At 38.5% G+C, this 19,662-nt stretch overlaps 1 protein-coding gene across 2 annotated transcripts; it reads right to left on the bottom strand.

Annotated features, from left to right (window-relative positions):
- Positions 1 to 732: 732 nt before the first annotated feature.
- Positions 733 to 7,647, bottom strand: LOC140999994 (uncharacterized). Of its 2 annotated transcripts, none has more exons than XM_073470603.1 (11): positions 7,575 to 7,647; positions 6,164 to 6,252; positions 5,543 to 5,692; positions 5,055 to 5,266; positions 4,791 to 4,927; positions 4,557 to 4,650; positions 4,209 to 4,320; positions 3,540 to 3,766; positions 3,225 to 3,399; positions 2,983 to 3,113; positions 733 to 2,255 (listed from the first exon to the last, which is right to left on the bottom strand). In XM_073470603.1, exons 2-11 carry the CDS (start codon positions 6,249 to 6,251, stop codon positions 1,938 to 1,940), a joined length of 1,644 nt encoding a protein of 547 aa, XP_073326704.1. In that variant the 5' UTR covers position 6,252; positions 7,575 to 7,647; the 3' UTR covers positions 733 to 1,937. The 2 variants fall into 2 exon arrangements, with proteins under 2 accessions (XP_073326704.1, XP_073326705.1); XM_073470604.1 differs by having other exon boundaries at positions 5,112 to 5,266.
- Between the last annotated feature and the right edge of the window lie 12,015 nt (positions 7,648 to 19,662).

Below are 19,662 nucleotides of genomic sequence, written 5' to 3'. Positions count from 1 at the left end.
TAATTTTTGTCCAAAGCTGCACAGGAAATTTTGAAGAGTAAAATTTACTCAATTTGAGTAAAATTTTACTCCCAAAAAGATAGTATTTGGTCCCAGTCCAAAAAGAGTAAAATTTACTCTTGTCATAGAGTTAAATTTTCAGAGTTATTTCTACTCCATCTAGAGTTCATATTTTACTCCACAAGATTAAAATTTACTCTATTTAGCATAAAGTGAGAACAACTCCAACACCATTTCACTCAATACAGAGTTGTATTTTACTCTGTACAGAGTAGTAACTGCCTCATAATAGAGTTATAATTCTACTATTAATAGAGTTGTATTTTACTCTGTTCAGAGTAGTAACTGCCTCATAATAGAGATATAATTCTACTATTAATGGAGTTGTATTTTACTCTGTTCAGAGTAGTAACTGCCTCAAAATAGAGGTCAAATTCTACTATGAATAGAGTTCTATTTCACTCAATAAAGAGTTGTATTTTACTCAATATTGATTTTAAAAATGATAACTCTGGATTAAAATGTTTGAAATAAAAAAGACCAGAAATGAATATTCAACAATGCACGACTTGTATTTTTCTTAAATGCATAACACATGAGCACCCATAATATGTCCATACCGTTTGGCCTTTGTAATATGACAGCATTGTATAATACATGAAAAATTCAAATGCCCTCAAAACCTGCAACAAAAATCTCCATAAATAAGACTCCATGGACAGAGTAATCAATATGAGGAAAAAAAAGTCGTTCATGGTGACAAATTCCATAATGAAAACAAATAGAATATTGCAAACAGGTATGCACACTATCACCACGCCAGCAGCTGCAGATAAGGCTGTAAAATATTGCAATAGCCATCAGCACAGCCAAAACATTTACGCCCAATTGGTGGGCCATCACAATTTGGACACAATGTGCTCTTTGAAATCGGGTGGATTAGATAAAAGAGGAGAAAATATAAATAAATTAAAATATGAGTTATGGGCAAAGAAATTCAGAAATCCATTGTTCATCCCCAGTGCAATAGTTACAGCTTAGCGATTCTTTTATCACAGGAAACAGTATGGAACAATAAATGAACTTGAATCATCATTGCTGTATGACATCTGCATATCAAATGCTTTGTAAAACAAAAGCTCTTTGACATCAACAACATGAGGTCCTTCTGCAGTACACACAACTTTAAATGCATAAAAATGCTCATCCATACACACTGTTTGTAGTGCAAATGTACACAACAGTAACCTCTCATCTTTAAGAACAACACGGTGGATTTTGTGAAAAACTGGCATCTCATTAAGCACTTTGAGACAAACAACTAAACCAGGACGATACATATTTCCATGGTGTTTGGCCCATCTAACATCCAACACCTTAGTGTCAACTGCTACCTGAAGAGCCTCTGCTATCTCACAGCCTCTGTCCATCACGTTTAAAGCTACCATTTTACTTGGACCAAGCACCAGTCTGTCAGGCTCAAATGTCTGCCAACTATATGCTACTTGACTTTGGTGTTTCTTTGCTAATGTTTTAGTTATATTTTTGAAGCTTTTTAGTTGTTTTTTAAAGAAATTGTGCTTCGCTTCATAGCGCATGCACCAGGTATGCAAAAGTGGTCCAATTTTACAAATACATGTCGGATAATGCACCATAAAATGATGCTTTGGTAGTAGCTTCTTGTTGGGATATAAATGCTTGAATAACCCATGGTGCTCTGAAATCAAATGTTTCAAATAAATGGTAATGCCAGTTGATAACATGAAAGAAAATACAATATCTGCTATTTGAAGCAACAACAGAAGCAAATACCAGTGTTGATCATCTCGACAAACCAAGTCTCCAAATATAAGTGGGAGATTGCGAAGTAAACACCAGGATTGGATCGCATTTGCCTGAGGACCTTTGCAAATAAAACAAAACATCTCTGCATCAAATCAGTGCAGCATCCGAGCTCTCATCTCTTTGACCCTGGGATTCACCTTGGTGGTAGCAGCATCAATCTGGTAAACAGCGGTTTGCAAGAAGTGGTAGACATTTGCCAGATCCCTGTTGTACGAGGTAGCGAAGACGAAATGAGCTTTGAAAAGCTCGTCAAAAGAGGCAAGAGAATCTGGTGACTGACACGGGATTGCATGTTTGTCAATCACAATGAAATATTTGTGTACGGCGCTCCTCTTGGTCCCCACAGCCAGTAGATAGGGTTGACGGCTCTCTGTGATGCTGTCCAGATGCCCCTCAACACTGGTCCCAGTCTGTGACAAGAAAACTTAATTAGTCTTGCTATTAAAATTAATCTGTTGCAGTTTAAGGCCCCATCATCACCACCAGAATCACTTATTGCCACAAAATGCAAGATGAACCATTACATTTCCAGTCTTATATTTTATTTTTTATAAGGCCGGGACTCGATTAAAAAAATGAATCTAATTAATTAGAGGCTTTGTAATTAATAATCAAAATTAATCACATTTTAATCACATAAATATTTGACCTGAGAACAGTGAGAATACAGATTAAATGGTCTTTCCTGCCACTACACAATGATGATTACTGTATTTAACTACTTAAATCGATCAATAGCATAAACTGATTTGTTGAACTCAGCCTGATGTAAGCATGAATAAAACTTGGTAGCCAATCACACAGGCAGCTCCATGTTGTCCCTGTGTGATGTTCAGGGACAGGTCAGGACAGTCTGAGGACAGAGAGCTCTGAGGGTGAAGTTTATAATAATGAAATGCACCGTGAGACAGTGGCTTTTATTCTGCTAAATGTAAAAGAAATAAACATATTCATCAGCGTATCTGAGGCCGATGGTGATAGATCTGTGGGGAGCCAAATCAGATAAATATCACAGGGCACTCGCTGATTACAGATGAGCATGGTCATCACATGATTTCACAAGAGTATAGTTTTATGGTTTAATATTACAGACAGAACAGTGAGCCTTCTTAAACTTTAATTAAACTGTAACATTACCTTGATAAATTTCACAAGGTGTTCAATGGCTTGTCTGGCGGAGAGCTTTCCTGGTCTCTTGTTGCGGCCATGAGGTGATGGTGGCATGAGGTGTATAAGGAGCAAGATGGAGGACATCTCACTGTCCCATCCTGAAAATACAAGCAAATTCAGAAAGACATTTTTACTACAATGTTTATATTTTTGTTCCAAATCCATTTCCCTCTTCCATTATTATTATTATTTCTTTAATTCGAGTGTACCATCTTCCAGTTCTTCTGTTGTGGATTCAGCGTTATGAAGGAGATCTTCAAGGTCGCTTGTCTGGGTGAGGCCACGGCTTTGTTCAAGGACTTTCTGCCTGTAGTGAGTAGGCCACTTCTCCAGGAACTTTGCAGAGATGTCATCACCAAACATCAGACTGAAATCCTGCTCTATCTGCAGACAAGATGGAATACAGAAAACAACATGGCATACATTGTTAATAGGTACACCAGGGATGACCAGGGATGTGGTCTGTTTAAACTCATTTTTCATTTCAGCTCGATTTTAATGCAAGGCAGTTAAGAGTGATATACCAGTCCTGTGATGTCAAGAAATCTTGGAAAGGTGGTGAATATTTCAGAGGACTTCACTGGGTCATGAACCATTGCTTGGCGATGGGTGAAGGTCTGTCTCATCTTCTCCTTGATGATTGCTTCATCAGTTGTATGCTTCATCAGTGCGATGGCCTCACGACACTGGGTTTCTGTGGTTAGCTGGTTTTCCTTACTGAAGGGGGTTCTGTCACCAGAATCTGGACCACCTGTAACAGTGATCAGTAAACAGTGAAACCACACACTGATGCAATACTTTCTTTACTTCTCAAAAAAGTTGAGCCACTTTCACCCCTTACACAGATGACCACTCATCTTTTTGCTAAACCCCCTGCGATGCCCACCACTGTAACAAAACAAGGACTATGCACATTAAAAATGAATTTAACATGTGAATGGGCTTTATGCACAGCTCCACTATTTCCTGAATCTAAGCCAGCTCCTTTATTTCCTGTCTTACATTATTGGACAAACTGATTAATCCAGGTATGTCTGACCTCACAACAATGATCAGGCACACCTGAATTCATCAGTTGGTCCAATAATGTAAGACAGGAAATAAAGGAATTGGCTGAAGTTCAGGAAGTAGTGGAGTGGTGCATAAAGCCCATTCTCATAAAAAAAAATCTAACTACACTCAAAATCATGTACCTGTCAGTGGCTGAGGGTTTCTTTTCTTTTGTCCTTCTGAGGCTTCTTTTTGAAGCGTTTTCACTCTCCATGCAAGAAATCCACTCCCATCTACTGGATTGTAATACTGCTCCTAAAAACCAAGAAAGTGTTTTATTTTTCCTCCTTAAAAAACTTAACACATGTCCTTGTCTGGAGAATTGCTAAAATCAAGATCAACCAGTCTAACATCTGCTGTGTTCAACTTGTTGAGGTTAGGAGAAAGGGTCAGCATACAGAAATGTTATTATTTAGTTGAAATCTCACTCGTTTTTTTGATCAATACCAGAAGTAATGAGTAAAGAGGTTAGACTTGTTTTATGTACTTACATAGCCCAAAGTGCCCTGGGGATCGGCCAGGTATGGAAACAAGGCAGTGATGCCCTTTGCGTAGTCCTCTTTAACACGCCTTGAAGGACTTGTCCTACAGCACACACGCACACACACACACACACACACACACGAGATCCAATCAAAAGTAGTGCTATGCCGATGCCTTCAGCACTTGGTCTGCACCAAATAAAACCATAAATGTTAGGGTCGGATATTAATTACATAACATACCCATGTTCACTCGCCATGTGTGCAACCAATATCTTCACCATGTCACGTCTTCTGGAATCTGTTAGGCTTTTTTTCCGAGCATACTCTGCAAGGATCCTCTCTCCTCCAGGTTTCTCCCTCAGAATGTTTTCAATGTTCTAAGTGTGAGAGGAAAAAAAGGTGAGGGACACAGGGATTTGGTGCCCCATTACATTTACAGTGACAAAAATGTAAACCATGCCCCGTACTACTCTGCAAATTTACTTGGCCATTTCCCCCCCTTACCCTTTTTATCAGAATCACCATCTTGATCTTGATCTCTCCATCTGCAAAGCTTACTACCTGAGCGAGACGAGTCACGTCGGCTCTGTTTCTTTGGGCAGGACTAGGCTGCAAAATGATGGTGTCATCAGAGTCCCCTTCATTATCTGCACCAGAGCTGAGAAAGGAGCTGTTGCTGCTGGCAATGGAGTGGCTTGTAGAGGGGCTCACTGAATCTAGCATGTTGACATAACAGGTGTGATAATAATAACATGTCATTAGCAAGAGGGGATCGTCTGTAATAAGAATAATGTAAAAGATCACAATAGATTAGGATGGATCCACACACCAAGCTAGTTATTCCTCAGATGCTTTCTTAAGTGTCTGAAAAGGCATGTTTATTCAAAATGTGATGCAACGTGGATAAGTCTCTCTTTACTATGTTGCATTACAAGGTTAGCCAGGACTGCATGGATTACTGTATAAGACTCCCAAGTTAACAAGTGACTCACCCTCAAAATCTGAGCCCGTGGGCAAACAGACCTCAAGCACACCCAGGTCTGGTTTCGTTACAAGAAACGCAAACGCATCCTCGTCAACTTCAGTGTTCAAATCATCATAGACTTTTAAGTCCAAGGTAGGAATTTCAAATTTCTTGGAAACTGTGAAGACAAAACAATATTGCACAAGATTGACATTCTGTTGTGCCATTAATCTTATTTTTATTATAAAAGGTCATACATCTGTGTCACTTTAGATCTGAACCACTTAAAAACAACGATTTTATACTTTAGCAATAAAAAAAAAAATATTCAAGATTGCAAACCTGCAAGCTCATAGCACAAGTGCCGCGCTATGAGCTTGTAGATCTGCCTTTAATTTTTTTTTTAATCATTAAGATTTTTGCAAATTTTTCAATATACTTTTACAGCAAACATTTCTAACTCAAATCATTCTTTTTCGCAGGGTACACGAAACAACATTTAGAGATGGGGGTCCAAAATCAAATAAATATACTTCTAAGGGTCCTTGACAATAATAATAATAATAATAATAATAATAATAATAAATGTAAGACAGCATCACTAATTTAAACATGACACTCAGTAGGTTGTGCAATTTGTTTCACTCACCACACTCCAAAAATGATTTGAAGGTCAGTTGCCCTTCATAACAAATGTATTTCTGGCGGTCTCGGTATTTCACTCTTACAGCCTGCATCCTTTATGGGAAATAAAAAAAATAAGACAGTTACTAAGATAATATAGAGCACCACAATTCATGCATTGAATGCTACAATTAGCTTAAGTATTACAAAAGCCCTATCTACAGGTAGGCTTGATACCACTCCGCATTTGCATCTAATTAAAACTCTTACGTGTTTTGAAGCTACATGTGAAGCCAGATAAACAACTACTAACAGCAAATAAATACATTTTGTCAACATTTATCTTATCTCAACAATAATAGATGATGACTTTGGCTCACATAAAAGTGTTATATAGCTATAATTGGAAAATAGACAATGTATTGATAAATGGAAGACCAGAAGGCAACAAAAACAAAATGTGGGACTTGTAATGGAAATCTATGTGCAGGCAGAGATCAGAGATGGTGTTTTAAATAACCATGCTAGCGTTTCACCAGCTTTCATCTCTGCCAGTCAGCCTCTCAAACTGCCGCCTCTCTCGAGTGCGGGCTCACTGCACGTAGACACACGTGAGAAATTTTTTATTTTTATTTTTTTTCCTGTGAGAGACTGTGGCGGGCCCAAACGAGGAAACACTGACGTGATTACATACACACACTGCTTGGTCCCTTGGTGTCACACAGGCACCACTCAAATATGCTCGGAAAGCGGAAGATCCCGCCATTCAAATGATCTAGTCTTTTTCACAAACGGTTCAGAAATTAATTCATGTTTTTGAAAAAGCTGTCCGAACATGTCTTCGAGGATACGCTCCTTAACTGACTCAATTCAGAGTAAAATACACGTGCTTGCTAACGGTCCACATGTCGGGTAGCTAACATAACCGAAGAGCAATTAAAACAGTCGGTGTTGTAAATGCGTCAATTCAAAATACACGTGCTTGCGGTTCACACACAAAAACCCACTTAGTAACCGAAAAACAAGTCTGGTAAAACGTCATGACTCGTGAAACACACATGCTTGCTAACCGAACAGCAGAGAAAACAGTCCACACATACTAGACTGGTCCATAAAAAAAAAAAAAATCAAACACACTTGCTAACCTAGGCACAACTCAATTCAGAGTAAACCTTCGATAAAATGGTCAGTAAAAATTAAGCTCAATAAAACACACACGTGGTAAATTAAGCTAACAAGAGTGAGGCTCGGTTTAAATTCACATTTAACATTATAGTTTGTGTTGAAACTAACGTTAGCATCGACATTGCAGTGTGTGAGACCCACACACTCGCCAGCTGCAATGTTACTCACAAATTACCTTTAAAGTAAGCCAACAAAAATTCTGCTGACATTTTATCTGAAATAAAATCGATTTCAATACTTTGCTGACTTACCTGGCTTACCGCCGTCCACCACTGCCGTTCACCTCGACCTTCCACTGCTGGGATAGAAAATGGCAGCAGAAACGAAACCTAAGAAAAATTAGTGGGCGTGTTCTTGAAATTACTCCAATAGGATTTACTCTATTTTTTTCCTCCTACTCTAGTGGCCATTGGAAATAATTACTATCCAAAATGAATAAAAAATACTCTTTTAGAGTAAAATAATGGTAACTCTGAGAAAATTACTCTCTCATTTTTCCTGTGTGGCTGATTCGTCTGGCATAACCCAAGGTTCCTGAAGCGCAGAGATCCCAAGAAGCCTTTACTGTCACTCTATTTCAAGCTGAAATCCCTGACAGGTCGGGGTCGGGTATTCTACTACACACCCAGAACTGAAAGCTTGATTCCCAGAAATGTCAGAAAAATACAGACAGAGGACAGGGTTTCTGCAGATAGAGACACCACCACACACTTCTAATGATCAAAAGGGATTACCTTTGTATGAGTCTACATTGTTTTTAGGAACTTCCTACTCATTCTGCCTTTAAGTGCTATGTGAAGAAAATAATCAGATGTCTCTTTCTGCTCATGCTGTGAGGGGATTTCAGGGAGGATGTTGCTACTTAATCACTGTATGGAATTATGTATGAGGGCAGCGTTGTGGGTTCTTCATCACTGCAGAGCTACAATGCATGTCAGCTGCCTCTCAGATACTGCCAGCGTTCAAAGATATTTTGAAGAGCCCATGTAAATTTTGTTTCGATGAGATGAGTCATTCGCAATATGTGAAACTAATTTTAAATATAATTCTGGGATAAGTGTTGATTGCTGTATCACACTGTTCTATCCTCCGCCCACGTCAATGCCTACAACAAGCTGTCCTGTCCTATCAGACGTCCTCTGTTTGTGGGTGGCTGTTTGTGTGTGGATGTTTCCTTCTATTGGTAGCCCACATGTCTGGAAGGTCCTCGTAAGTAGCCTCACCTCCACCAGAACCCCAGTGCCTGGTCTCCTTAGCATTAGCAGACTGATCATTGTTTGTTCAATACACGCTGATGTCAGTTGTATCCTCCTCCACTCCTCACAGAGAGCCACCTGCTGCGCCCAGCACAGTAGGTGGGTAACATTAGTGGCTCTGCCGTGTGTGTGTGTGTGTGTGTGTGTCTGTGTCTGTGTGTGTGTGTGTGTGTGTGTGTGTGTGTGTGTGTGTGTGTGTGTGTGTGTGTCTGTGTGTGTGTGTGTGTGTGTGTGTGTGTGTGCATGCGTGCGTGTGTGTGTAAATTGCAGTATCTGCGCATGTTAATTCACTGCGCAAATGATTGTTTCATTATGCATATTTTAGTTTGTAAAATTTGACCATTTACATGTTAACCATATGATTAAGTGTATGTATTTGTATTGCATTTGTTGTTCATTGTGTGTGTAAATGTGTGTGTCCTCACACATACAATCTGCTACTGTGTCCTGTATAAAACAGAGGAAAATGAAATGATAGGGACAGCAGGGGCAGAGGCAGCCAAATGGCAAAGCTCCGCAGCACAAAGTCCGGCATGGACTCGGCACAGACTCTCACCATATGCTGCTCCAGCCCTTGTCTGGTCAGACTCTGGAGTCCTGAATGTGTAAAAACATTTTGTACAAATACATTGAAATGTGTAAATGTGTACAAACCAATGCATACTCCAATTTTGAATGTGTACAAAATATCATTTCCACTCCACAAATATATGTTGTTGTTTATTTTGTTTGTTTGTTTGTTTGTTCCGAAGGGAAATCTGTGGCTATATGACATTTTGCAAACAAGTGAAAAATATTTGATATATTAAGTTTCATTTGATATATTAAATATATGAAATATTTGACCTCTGATGAACAGACTTAAGTCTGAAGTCTAAAGTCTAAACTACATTATTGATGTCAGCCATATGATGCTAATCATTGAAGGTGATGAATCATAAAAGTTTGCTATTGGGTTGATATTTTGCAGAGTTTAGCAATAGGTCCACATGATATTGTTTGCCTGTCCCTGTCTCCTGTATTTCTCCCAATGTATGACAAATCTTCATACATTTCCCCCCTTGTAGTTATCACAACCCATTCCTGGAGCTGTACCGGTAGTCTGCTGTACTGTTGCCCCTCATCCTCCTCAGTGAGTGAGAGACAGATGGAGAAATGTAGAAGAGAAAGAAATAAAATGTATTTTAATTTTTAAAAAATCTCCTGTGTTGACTTTTCTGTCGATCACCATCGAGAGGCTGACAAACAGAGGGCAGCGGTGTGCACTCTCAAGGGCAGGGGGATCCTTTCCTGAGAATTAAAAGTAAAATAAAAGTATACAGTTACATACAAAACATACAATGCTGTGGCAGTGTGCTTATTATTTCTTTTATTTTCATTCTTTAAAAGTCACCAGAAGGCAAGAAACAAAGTCTCTGAAACTCCAATTTTTAGGGGGGAGAGTTTGGTTTCAAAGTCCTCCATGTTTTTAAGACGTCAAGGTTGCCAAATATGACATCACGTAACATTAGCAAGAAATACATGGACAACATGTGCTACATTAGCAGTTCATTATCTGTTTTTGATGTTATTGAAGTACACAACAGAAAAGGTGTTGCATGTTTTAAAAGACATCACAATAAACCTCAAGGCCTTGTGACTGTACACATTGACTGTACAAAATATTTTTTAAAAAGTAGGTTTTGGCTTGTAACAAAAATGACTGGACTTAAACTTGAGAAAAGTTAATACAATTGCCTGTAACAAAATTAGAGGGTTGAAATTAGTCTATTAAAAATATAAAAAATAAAAAGCTATACTTATAATAATATGGAATATGGAAACGCAATAGGAAATATTCCAAAATTGGTTGAAATTTAGTTTAGTTTAAACTTTAGTTTTAGTTTAAATACATTTAAAAAATGGTGTGTGGTCTTAATAGCGCTGATCTTATAACTTTGTGTGAATGTAATTTTTTGTATTTGGTGAGAGAAATATTTTGATATTAAATCAAAATGTAAAGTTTCAACTCAATTGTATATGAACTATACTGTTTAGCTCAATAAAAACATTTAAAAATGATTATAAATTATTATAAACGGCCTCGGTGAGTTTAGTTGAAAATCCTGAAGTTTTAACCAAACTAAATGCTGTATGTCTCACTTAAGTCTTTATGTCCTGAAAAAGTGCAATTACATTAAACAGGTGGTTTTATGGATGATTTTGTTACAAAGTAGTTTGTGTTCCACTCATTCCATCACAGAAAAATGAGAGTTGGAGAAATCATTGGAACTCAAGACTGCCATGATACATGTTCTTTACAAGTGTAGGTAAACTTTTGACCACTACTGAATTAATATTCATTCCCATCATATGGATGTGAAATAATATTTTGCACTGTGTGAACAGAGTAATGTACAAAGAGTAAATATTTTCACACGGTAGATGAGGTACTGCACAGTTCTGTGGAGAAATGCTGGGGCTGTAGTTGAGGCCTTGCTGCCTTTAGTGGAGAAAATAATGTAAGAGAAACTACTTTCCCAATCTCTCTTCACCTTTCATGGGAAAAAGGCTTATTTTGCCAGCAGTCTACTGTAGTATTCATCACCCAGAATGGCTATGCCAGATACTGACGGACTGGAGGAAGGTGAAGGTTCTTTATTTCCATTTGATCTCTCTCAAGTTGGATCTCCACCACAGAATGTCTTTGATATCCTCCAAGAGGATGTCTCAAAGGAAGCCTTTTATGATAAGCCAAGCTGAGTCGACCCTGAGAGCAACGCATGTAACCGCCACTAAGCCAGCCTGCATGCTTATTTTCACACCTCTTTTTCCAACTTGGTCTGGGGTTTCCTTTGTCTCTCTGTGTTCGAGTCCGTTTGAGGACCAGCGAGTACACTTTGTTCTCTGTGAAAAATATGGCACTGTGTGGGGAAATATTCCTACAGTTTAGGCCAAGAAATCCCAAAGCATTTCAGAAGAGCTTCTCAGAAGCTTTCAACCAGGCAGACAGAAGCATATGCAGTCTGACCTATATGTAGCGTGTGCTGTATGGGAAGGCTTTACATGTACATTGGGGCATTCATATGGAAACTTCCTGGAAACTATGGAAACTTGCACATTAAATATGGGGAGACGGGGTGAGTGTGATAGTAGTGGTAGTAGAAAATAGCTTTAACATTTTCATTTTAATGTTGATTCAGTGAATGCAAAGAGAAATGGAAAAAGAAAGGGAAAGCCTTAAGTGCAGCTTTTTGGCTGAGACACAGGCAACATAGGGCAACGCAACAGTCAGCCTGGATACAGAATCAGAGTAGGCTACATTAGCAGTTAAAAGAAGTTAACACCAACTCACTTGAACTTTTGATCTTTATGTGTGGTGTTTGTGTATAAGATAGCAGTCTTATTTTGACCGGCTGTCTGAGTTTCAGCTGTTTGGTCAAGTTTTTGTTCTGCTGTCAGTTATTAGTTGCCTTTATTTATAACAGATGACTATAAATTGCAGTTGTATGGACACACTAGTAGACCGACTGAAAAAGTTTGAAGTGGCTGGAGATTTCACTTATTTGTACTTTGTAAACCATGTGTCCTGTAAAAACCATGTGGCTGTCTGATAAACATGTTTTTTTCTCTGCTGTTCATGTTTTTCCGCTATGTTGACGATATAAAATTGTACCTTTGTAATAAATGTCAAAACATGAAGGTTTTTTGTGTTCACAGTAACTGAAATGAAACATTCCAGCCTGCCTGAAAGAGTTTAGTGCCAGCTTTACTCAGATGTGGTGTACAGTGGTTGTTCAGTATGCCTGCTTACACAGACCTGTGCTTGTTACACCAACAGAATGAGCTGTTCTCAGGATTTAGTATCAGTGTGCACCTCCAAAAGTTTTATTTAGCACTTACTGTGTAACAAAAGGATGCAACAATGACACTGAAGAATAGGGGTGTAACGGTTCACCAAACCCACGATTCGGTTCGAACTTCGGTTTTTGACTCACAGTTTGGTTCAAACCTCGGTTTTTAAAAACATACTGAAAAACCTTTTGGAAAACTTCCAGAAAAAATGTCTGCATTTTATTAAAGGATTGTTGCATTGCAATATCAAGAACATGAACATTACTTAAGTTATATTAACTTAACCAAGTATAACACTTCTATTTAGACCAGTCCACAATAAAAAAATGTTTTTAAAAAAACACTTCTATTAATCTCTTAACTATCCAGGAATACAAAAAATAAACATTTGTCTTAAGACCAGTCTACATTGTCGAAATAAATAAAATAAAAATGAAAAACTTCTTACACCAGTCTGAGGTATAACAAAAATAAATAAAAAGCACTTCTCTTAAGACCAGTCTGCTTGGAGAAAATCCACATGCTTCAACGGCATTAACGATATTTTTGGTGTTGTCCGTTGTCACGGGAACGGTGACGTTTGGTCTGTCAGTCTTCCACTCTGATACAGCTGCCTGTAGTATTTCCGACAGATGGTCACTTGTGTGACTTTCATAAACAGCGCGTGTCTGAAGAACAGGATTCTTAATTACCCAGTTGTCAGTGATGTAGTGTGCCGTTATTGTGGTGAAGCTCTCCGTTGCGCGAGATGTCCAACCATCGGTAGTTAATGGGCCTTTAATATCAACTGGAAACCCAAAGTGTCTCCACACGGCTGACCGGAATGTGGCCGGGGGATCTGTGAGCTCTGGTTTATTAGCCGTCTTGCAGAAATGAAACTAACCTGACACACGTGTGCGGTAGGGGCGGGGCGGGGATGAACCGAGGTTCGGGAAGATAGAATGAGTTTCTGAACCTAAGTCCTTTGAACCAAGGTTTTCGGTTTCGGTTCAGAACCATTACACCCCTACTGAAGAATGGTGAATATATGGGTAACTAAATACATACTTAGTAGTAATTATTTTGGTCTTTACAATTTTAACAACTTGCAACAATGAATTTGTACAGAAATAAATGAAATATATCAAATAAATAACAAAAAGGGTTTGAACTAAACATTGAGGAGGGGTGAAATACTTCCCCCATTCATCTGGAGCAGGTGGCTGGGAATGATTAATCAATCAATGATTAACCATTAATTGCTGTAATGTTATGCATGCAACGAATTTAAAGAATTACTAGTAGACTATCAGGATACACAAGATAGCCACTTTAAGATCTTACCCTGTGGTACTGGTGGCTTAAAAGACTCCTGAAGCTAAATAACTACTGCCAACTAAAGATGGTAAGGCTCCCATGTGCTCAACAAACAAAATGGTTATGTGACTCAAAACACTCTATTAGTTGAGAGAGACCTCCACCAGAGGATACTTGACAATTATTTAGATCATATAGAATCTGAGTGTTAGTCGTTTTTAGTCCACTTCTTTAAAGCTTTAAAACAGCTTTCACTTTTTTTTATTTCCTTGAAAATGTCTGCATCTCCTACACACTACATTGCACAGAATTTGCAACCAGTGTCTGTTTAGATACCTGCCTTGTTAGGATAAGATTGAACTCAGATTTTAAAGTGGGGATGTTCAATTCAATGGAGTGTGAAATAATTGATGTCAGGATGTATTTGGTGGTTTCTGGTGCACAAAGAACGAGAGTGAAGGAGGGGGAGTACAGTCACTAACAACACAAATGATGTTCAGGCAGGCAGCAGCAGTGCCACAGGAAAGGGACCAGTGCCAATATGTGTCCTTGATCAGTGCCACTGCCACCATATGGCACAGTGATGTGCAAATGTCAGGCTGTTTGTTACCTAAGAACACAGCATAATAACACAGTTCTAACTAAATTAGCTACATGTAATCTGACACCTTTCAAACCCATGAAGTACAGTCATCTTGTGCTATCTTACCAATTATTCTATCAACATATCTTCTCCATTGGGAAAATTTATGTTGATCTCACGTCGGAGTAATGTTTCAAGTTCAAACGTTTCAAACTTGATGTAATTACCTATGTACAGTTGTGTCTCTAACTGTCATTGGTATATGGGTTTCTTTAGTTTTTATGTAAAAACTGTAATTTTATTGGCAAATCTTAACACTTTTTACTGCATTTTTTTTTATTGCTGTCAGCAACATGAAGCAGCAGAACCACAACTTTTGCTACAAGAACAGTACAATCACATTTCTCTTAAGGAATTATTATTAATTAATTCTTATTTTCAAAGCTACTACAAGAAACTTTTGAAGTCAAATTTGTTTTAGTGTCGTACGGGGCCGTAACCAGGGTTTAGAAAGTAGTGAGGTCCAGAAGGTTTTTATGGCGCTGTTATTTGTTAAAAGTAATGTTACTTCGCAAAAACAAGTAGGCCTACACAAGTACAATAAGGTAGTGATCAAAATTACAACTTAAAGTAAAGTACGCAATAAAAAATGACTTGAGTTGTGAGTAACACCAAGGATACAACTGTCTTTTTATTTGATGTGGAGCTGACTGATGCCATTATTTCAACCACAGATGGTCTTCTTCAGGTAAAGACGTGAACAGACATCTGTATTTATTTGTGATGGAATGACAAATCATCATCTCTTGTTTTATCATCTTCAGATAAAATGCCACATATACACCAGGACAATATTCACAGTTTGTATCTCTCAAGTGTGAACAAAATATTACATTATTATTAAACTCTATTAAGTTAAAATAATATGGTTTGCTTGTTGTCTCCTGTATTATATTGTGATTTGGAATATACATTAGCAAATTGTGTGTATGTGCATAATAGACCATGTCTGTTATTCCAAAAGTAAATATAAAGAGTCAACATTTAATAGTGTCCTTAAACTTTGTCCAGTAAGTGTACAGATGTCCCAGTTCCCATCTCAGATGACCACAGATCAGGTGTGAGGGCCAGACCTCGGTGACCTCATAGCTGGCTACAGCAATGGTGTCGTACAGAACAACCAGAATACAGAGCAGCTTCTTTCCTCAGGTCATCCTCAGCCCATTCAGTCATTCATTTTATGACTTATCCAACTTGCATATGTTGGAATGCAACCCAGTGACAGGCATTACAAATAAGTAGTATAACTATACTGAAACAGTCACATCCTCTCACTGATGTGTAGATCATGTAGAGGGATTAGTATTACATTGAGACTCTCATAACCAAGGTTAAGGTTGAACCTGCAATAATAAGTGAAGATTCAGAGAGGAAAAATATTTCACCATTTTTTTCAAGGAGAAGGTCCTCGAACATGTAATTGAACATTTTTGTAAATGTACAAGGTTTGAACATGGCTGTAGTAGGACTGCTACAAACAGCCATTTATCATTTTTGTTTTGCTGGCTCTGGTTTTGACTTCTTACAGTAGTGTTACTCCGGGAGTGTCTAAGATCACAAATATGACTGCAGCAGTGCCTTCTTTCTCTGCCAGTTCAGCTTTCCAGACTTCATGCAAAGACATAAACACTGTGTGTATGTTGTGCGGGGTTTTGTTGGAGAGTGTTGACAGTAGTGAGGGGGCAATCATCTAGACACAATAGGAGCCAACAGATGTCTCTCTATACCTTCCACCCTCTCTTCCTTTCATTCGTCTCTGCAGAACGTAGGTGGAGCTCACCAGCAGAGACGGACGGAGGGAGAATAAAGCAAGAAAATGAGAGCAATGTGGCTCAACCATTTTGCCATCATGTTGATTTACACTCCTTTTTAAGACCATGGAGATATTTTTGTTGTTGTTGTCTCAGAAGCACCAGCAGCAACACGGCAATTTTATACCATTTTTGTCCTGCCTCTCATCCTCCCTTCTGATGGCCCTTCAGAGACCTGTGTCTGCATGCTGAAAGCTTCTGCTTCTTTTATGAAACAACACAGATATCTTGGCATTGTAATGTAGCACAATATGAAGTCGGCCATTTGTTTGGAATACAGCCTTGAGAAAACAACATATGAACACCTGTAGATGAGATAAATTGCTTGTGCCTTTACTGCACATTGTCAATTGCATAATAATTCTGTATCTTTTACAGAGAACATGAAACAAAACAATGTCTTTTATGTGAGTACAAGAGGGAAGGTGGATGAATGGTGGTGTCAGGGTATCTCCAAAGCTCTCACTTGCTCGTGTTGTTTGCATGAAAAGGCGGATAAAAATTCAGCTTCATCCAGCAACATCTATCTCTGTTGACAAAAAATAATCTTTATCACATACAATCATACAAGGTATGTATTGCACATACATTGTGTGATTGTATGTGTTGTCAAAAAGCTGAAAACAGAGCTGCTAAAAAGACCAGCAAAATGTTATTTAACAATGACATCAAATAAAGGAAACAAAAAGTCATTTTATATTACACTAAGAGAAGGTCTCTCAGTAAGATTTTTGAATTATTTGAGCATGTGACTATTTATTGTTATTGTAATGTGATGCAAATGCAAATAGATTTTGGTAGATGAGTGAATCAATGGATAGATAGACATAAACTGAAAAAGGAGGTGGTATTTCAGGCTTGAACTCCAATGGAAGGAAAATTCCTTGCTGCATAAATTGCACAGAACGGTGCTCCTGTCAACAGTTCCATCTGGGCGCTTTACACTCCAGTGTATTTAAGCATTTTTATGATATTTGGTATTAATCACCAAATACTTTTTGTCGAATGCTTTAATTTGTTGCTCAAATTTAAAAAGAATTAACCTGTTGCTAAAGTGAAATAATGACGTATGACTATCCTCCAACCTTGGCTATATGGGTTATGGGCTTCTGGTCGGCAAAAGGAATAGATCAATGGACACACTTTCAAATAGATCAATGGAAACCATGTGCAGTGCAGTAAAGGGAGACTGAGAAGACAACCTGTGGATACAGACTAAGTGGGAAGAATACGAAACAATACGGGCGTTCCACCCTGCTATCAATGTCCTAATGTAAACTAAGCATAATGTTAAAGGAATAGTTCACTCTAAAACTAAATTCAGTCATTATCAACTCACCCTCATGCTGATGATAAGTCCAGTGTAGTTTCTTATTCCTCAAAGTGCAGCTGGAGACCCGCGGGGGTACCCTCCGGCAACAATAATCCATATAACGAGCGTAAGTGGCGCCCGAGACGAAAAGGTCCATAAAACTACACTCTTCCTGAAGTGGCGACATCCAGAGTTTACTCAAAACGACGTCATTTAATACATTTTTCTCTGCCGTAGTGCAAACGCTGTGAGGGAGACTCGTGTGAACGCGGAGCGTGCCTCCAGGCAGATATAGCATAGTGACTGTTTAGGCTAGAAAAATGTACTAAATTACGTCGTTTCGAGTAAACTCTGGATGTCGCCACTTCAGGACACTCGGATTGCAACGGACGAGCAGTATGGAGGAATATTACAAAGTTTTTGTGTAGTTTTATGGACCTTTTCCTCTCAGGCACAATTGACGCTCGTTATATGGATTATTCCTGCCGGAGGGTACCCCCGCGGGTCTCCAGCTGCACTTTGAGGAATAAGAAACTATACCGGACTTCTCATCAGCATGAAGGTGAGTCGATAATGACTGAATTTCGTTCTAGAGTGAACTATTCCTTTAAGTCAGTGTTACGGGGCAGCGTCAAACCACGTTGGCTCAGCCTGGCTGGCAGCAAAGTTTTCTCATGAAAAGAATTTTCAAGAATTTGAGCCACCTAAAAGAAGGCACACCTCAAAAATATATATCCATAGTACAGCCTACACAACAGCCTGATCAAACGTCAAGCTGCTGATGATGCAGAAGCTTATTAGTCTAATTAAATGAGTTAAAATAGAGAAAACATTTTAACCAAAACATGCCTAAAACGTTTAGATTTTTTGTCGACTAAAACTAGACCAAAGTATGAGGGATAAAATGTGACTAAAACTAAAAGGCAGTTTTGTCTAAAGACTAAGGCTAAAATAGCTTCTCAAATTAATCTTTATTTATCTTAATCTTTAAGAAGAGGGCACTTTATACTGTGTGTGTGGTTGAGTGAAAGAAAGAAAGAAAGAAAGAAAGAAAGAAAGAAAGAAAGAAAGAAAGAAAGAAAGAAAGAAAGTGATGATGGCTGTTCTCAGAGCAGACAGGTGTTAGCAACCGGAGCAGAGGGAAAGTTTAGCAGTGCAGTTGTCTTGTGGCAGTAAATGTACAGTACAGGTTACAGTTTGACGGTGGACATTAAACCTTAAAATATGTGTACAATAGTGGATGGGGAGAGACAAATACATTTTTGATTCCATTTGAATTGTGCCAGGAATTACGTATATGATGTTTGTCAAATAAAAAGGTAATTTTTCAAGTCTGTGTTTGTCGTAAAGATAGTAAAATACTATCCAGTTTTGTGTTAATCCGCTCAGTGAACCACATCGTCTCGCTCAACATACGTCACCAACACCAACATGGCCGCTGCCTCGGCACAGAAAAACAAAGATATTAACAAAGGTGAAAATCACAATAAATCCACCCATATCAGCAACTTCAATTATGTGAAAGAGTCGTTTGTCAGTCCTACGAGCAAGCTAATATACAGGAGCAGCTCCAAAATGTTTAAGTTATGTTTTGGTGACGTTCAACAAGGCGATGTCACTAACATGTCACTAAATTGATAAACATCATATGTGTAATTCATGGCACAAATCAAACAGGATCAAATAATGATTTGTCTTTCTCCATTCACTACCATACATATTTTGTCAGAGATGAGTTCCAATGGTGGTCCATCTGGAAGGGACGTGACTTCAGCACTCTATACCCAAAAGGACATTATATCCAGGCTATCTGTATCCCTGCTAATATCCATACTATTTGTATTGCCACTAATATAGATGCTGTTGCTATCCATGCTAATGATCTTCCTAGTTGCAATGGTAATGGATTACATCCCCCTATAGACCACTGTCTATTGTCCATTGTCTGTTCGAGAGAGAGCATTGACAGTTAGACAGGAACAAACACTGACTGGAAGGAGGCTTTAAAAGTAAATACAAAATCATATCAAACATTAAACTAAACACTTCTTTGCCCAGGTTCCTGCAGCCTGCAGTAAAGTCGTGTCCATCTCCAGCACTGACTGCCCTCCACTGACTTTCTATCCATGCACATGCCTCTGTCTCTGTCTGAACAGAGGGTTAGAAACAAACACAACATCACTCCTC

Source organism: Pagrus major, chromosome 7, assembly GCF_040436345.1.
Source record: "Pagrus major chromosome 7, Pma_NU_1.0".
NCBI lineage: Eukaryota > Metazoa > Chordata > Actinopteri > Spariformes > Sparidae > Pagrus > Pagrus major.
Note: the sequence above shows the minus strand (reverse complement) of the source record. Positions and strands in the feature narration are given on the sequence as shown.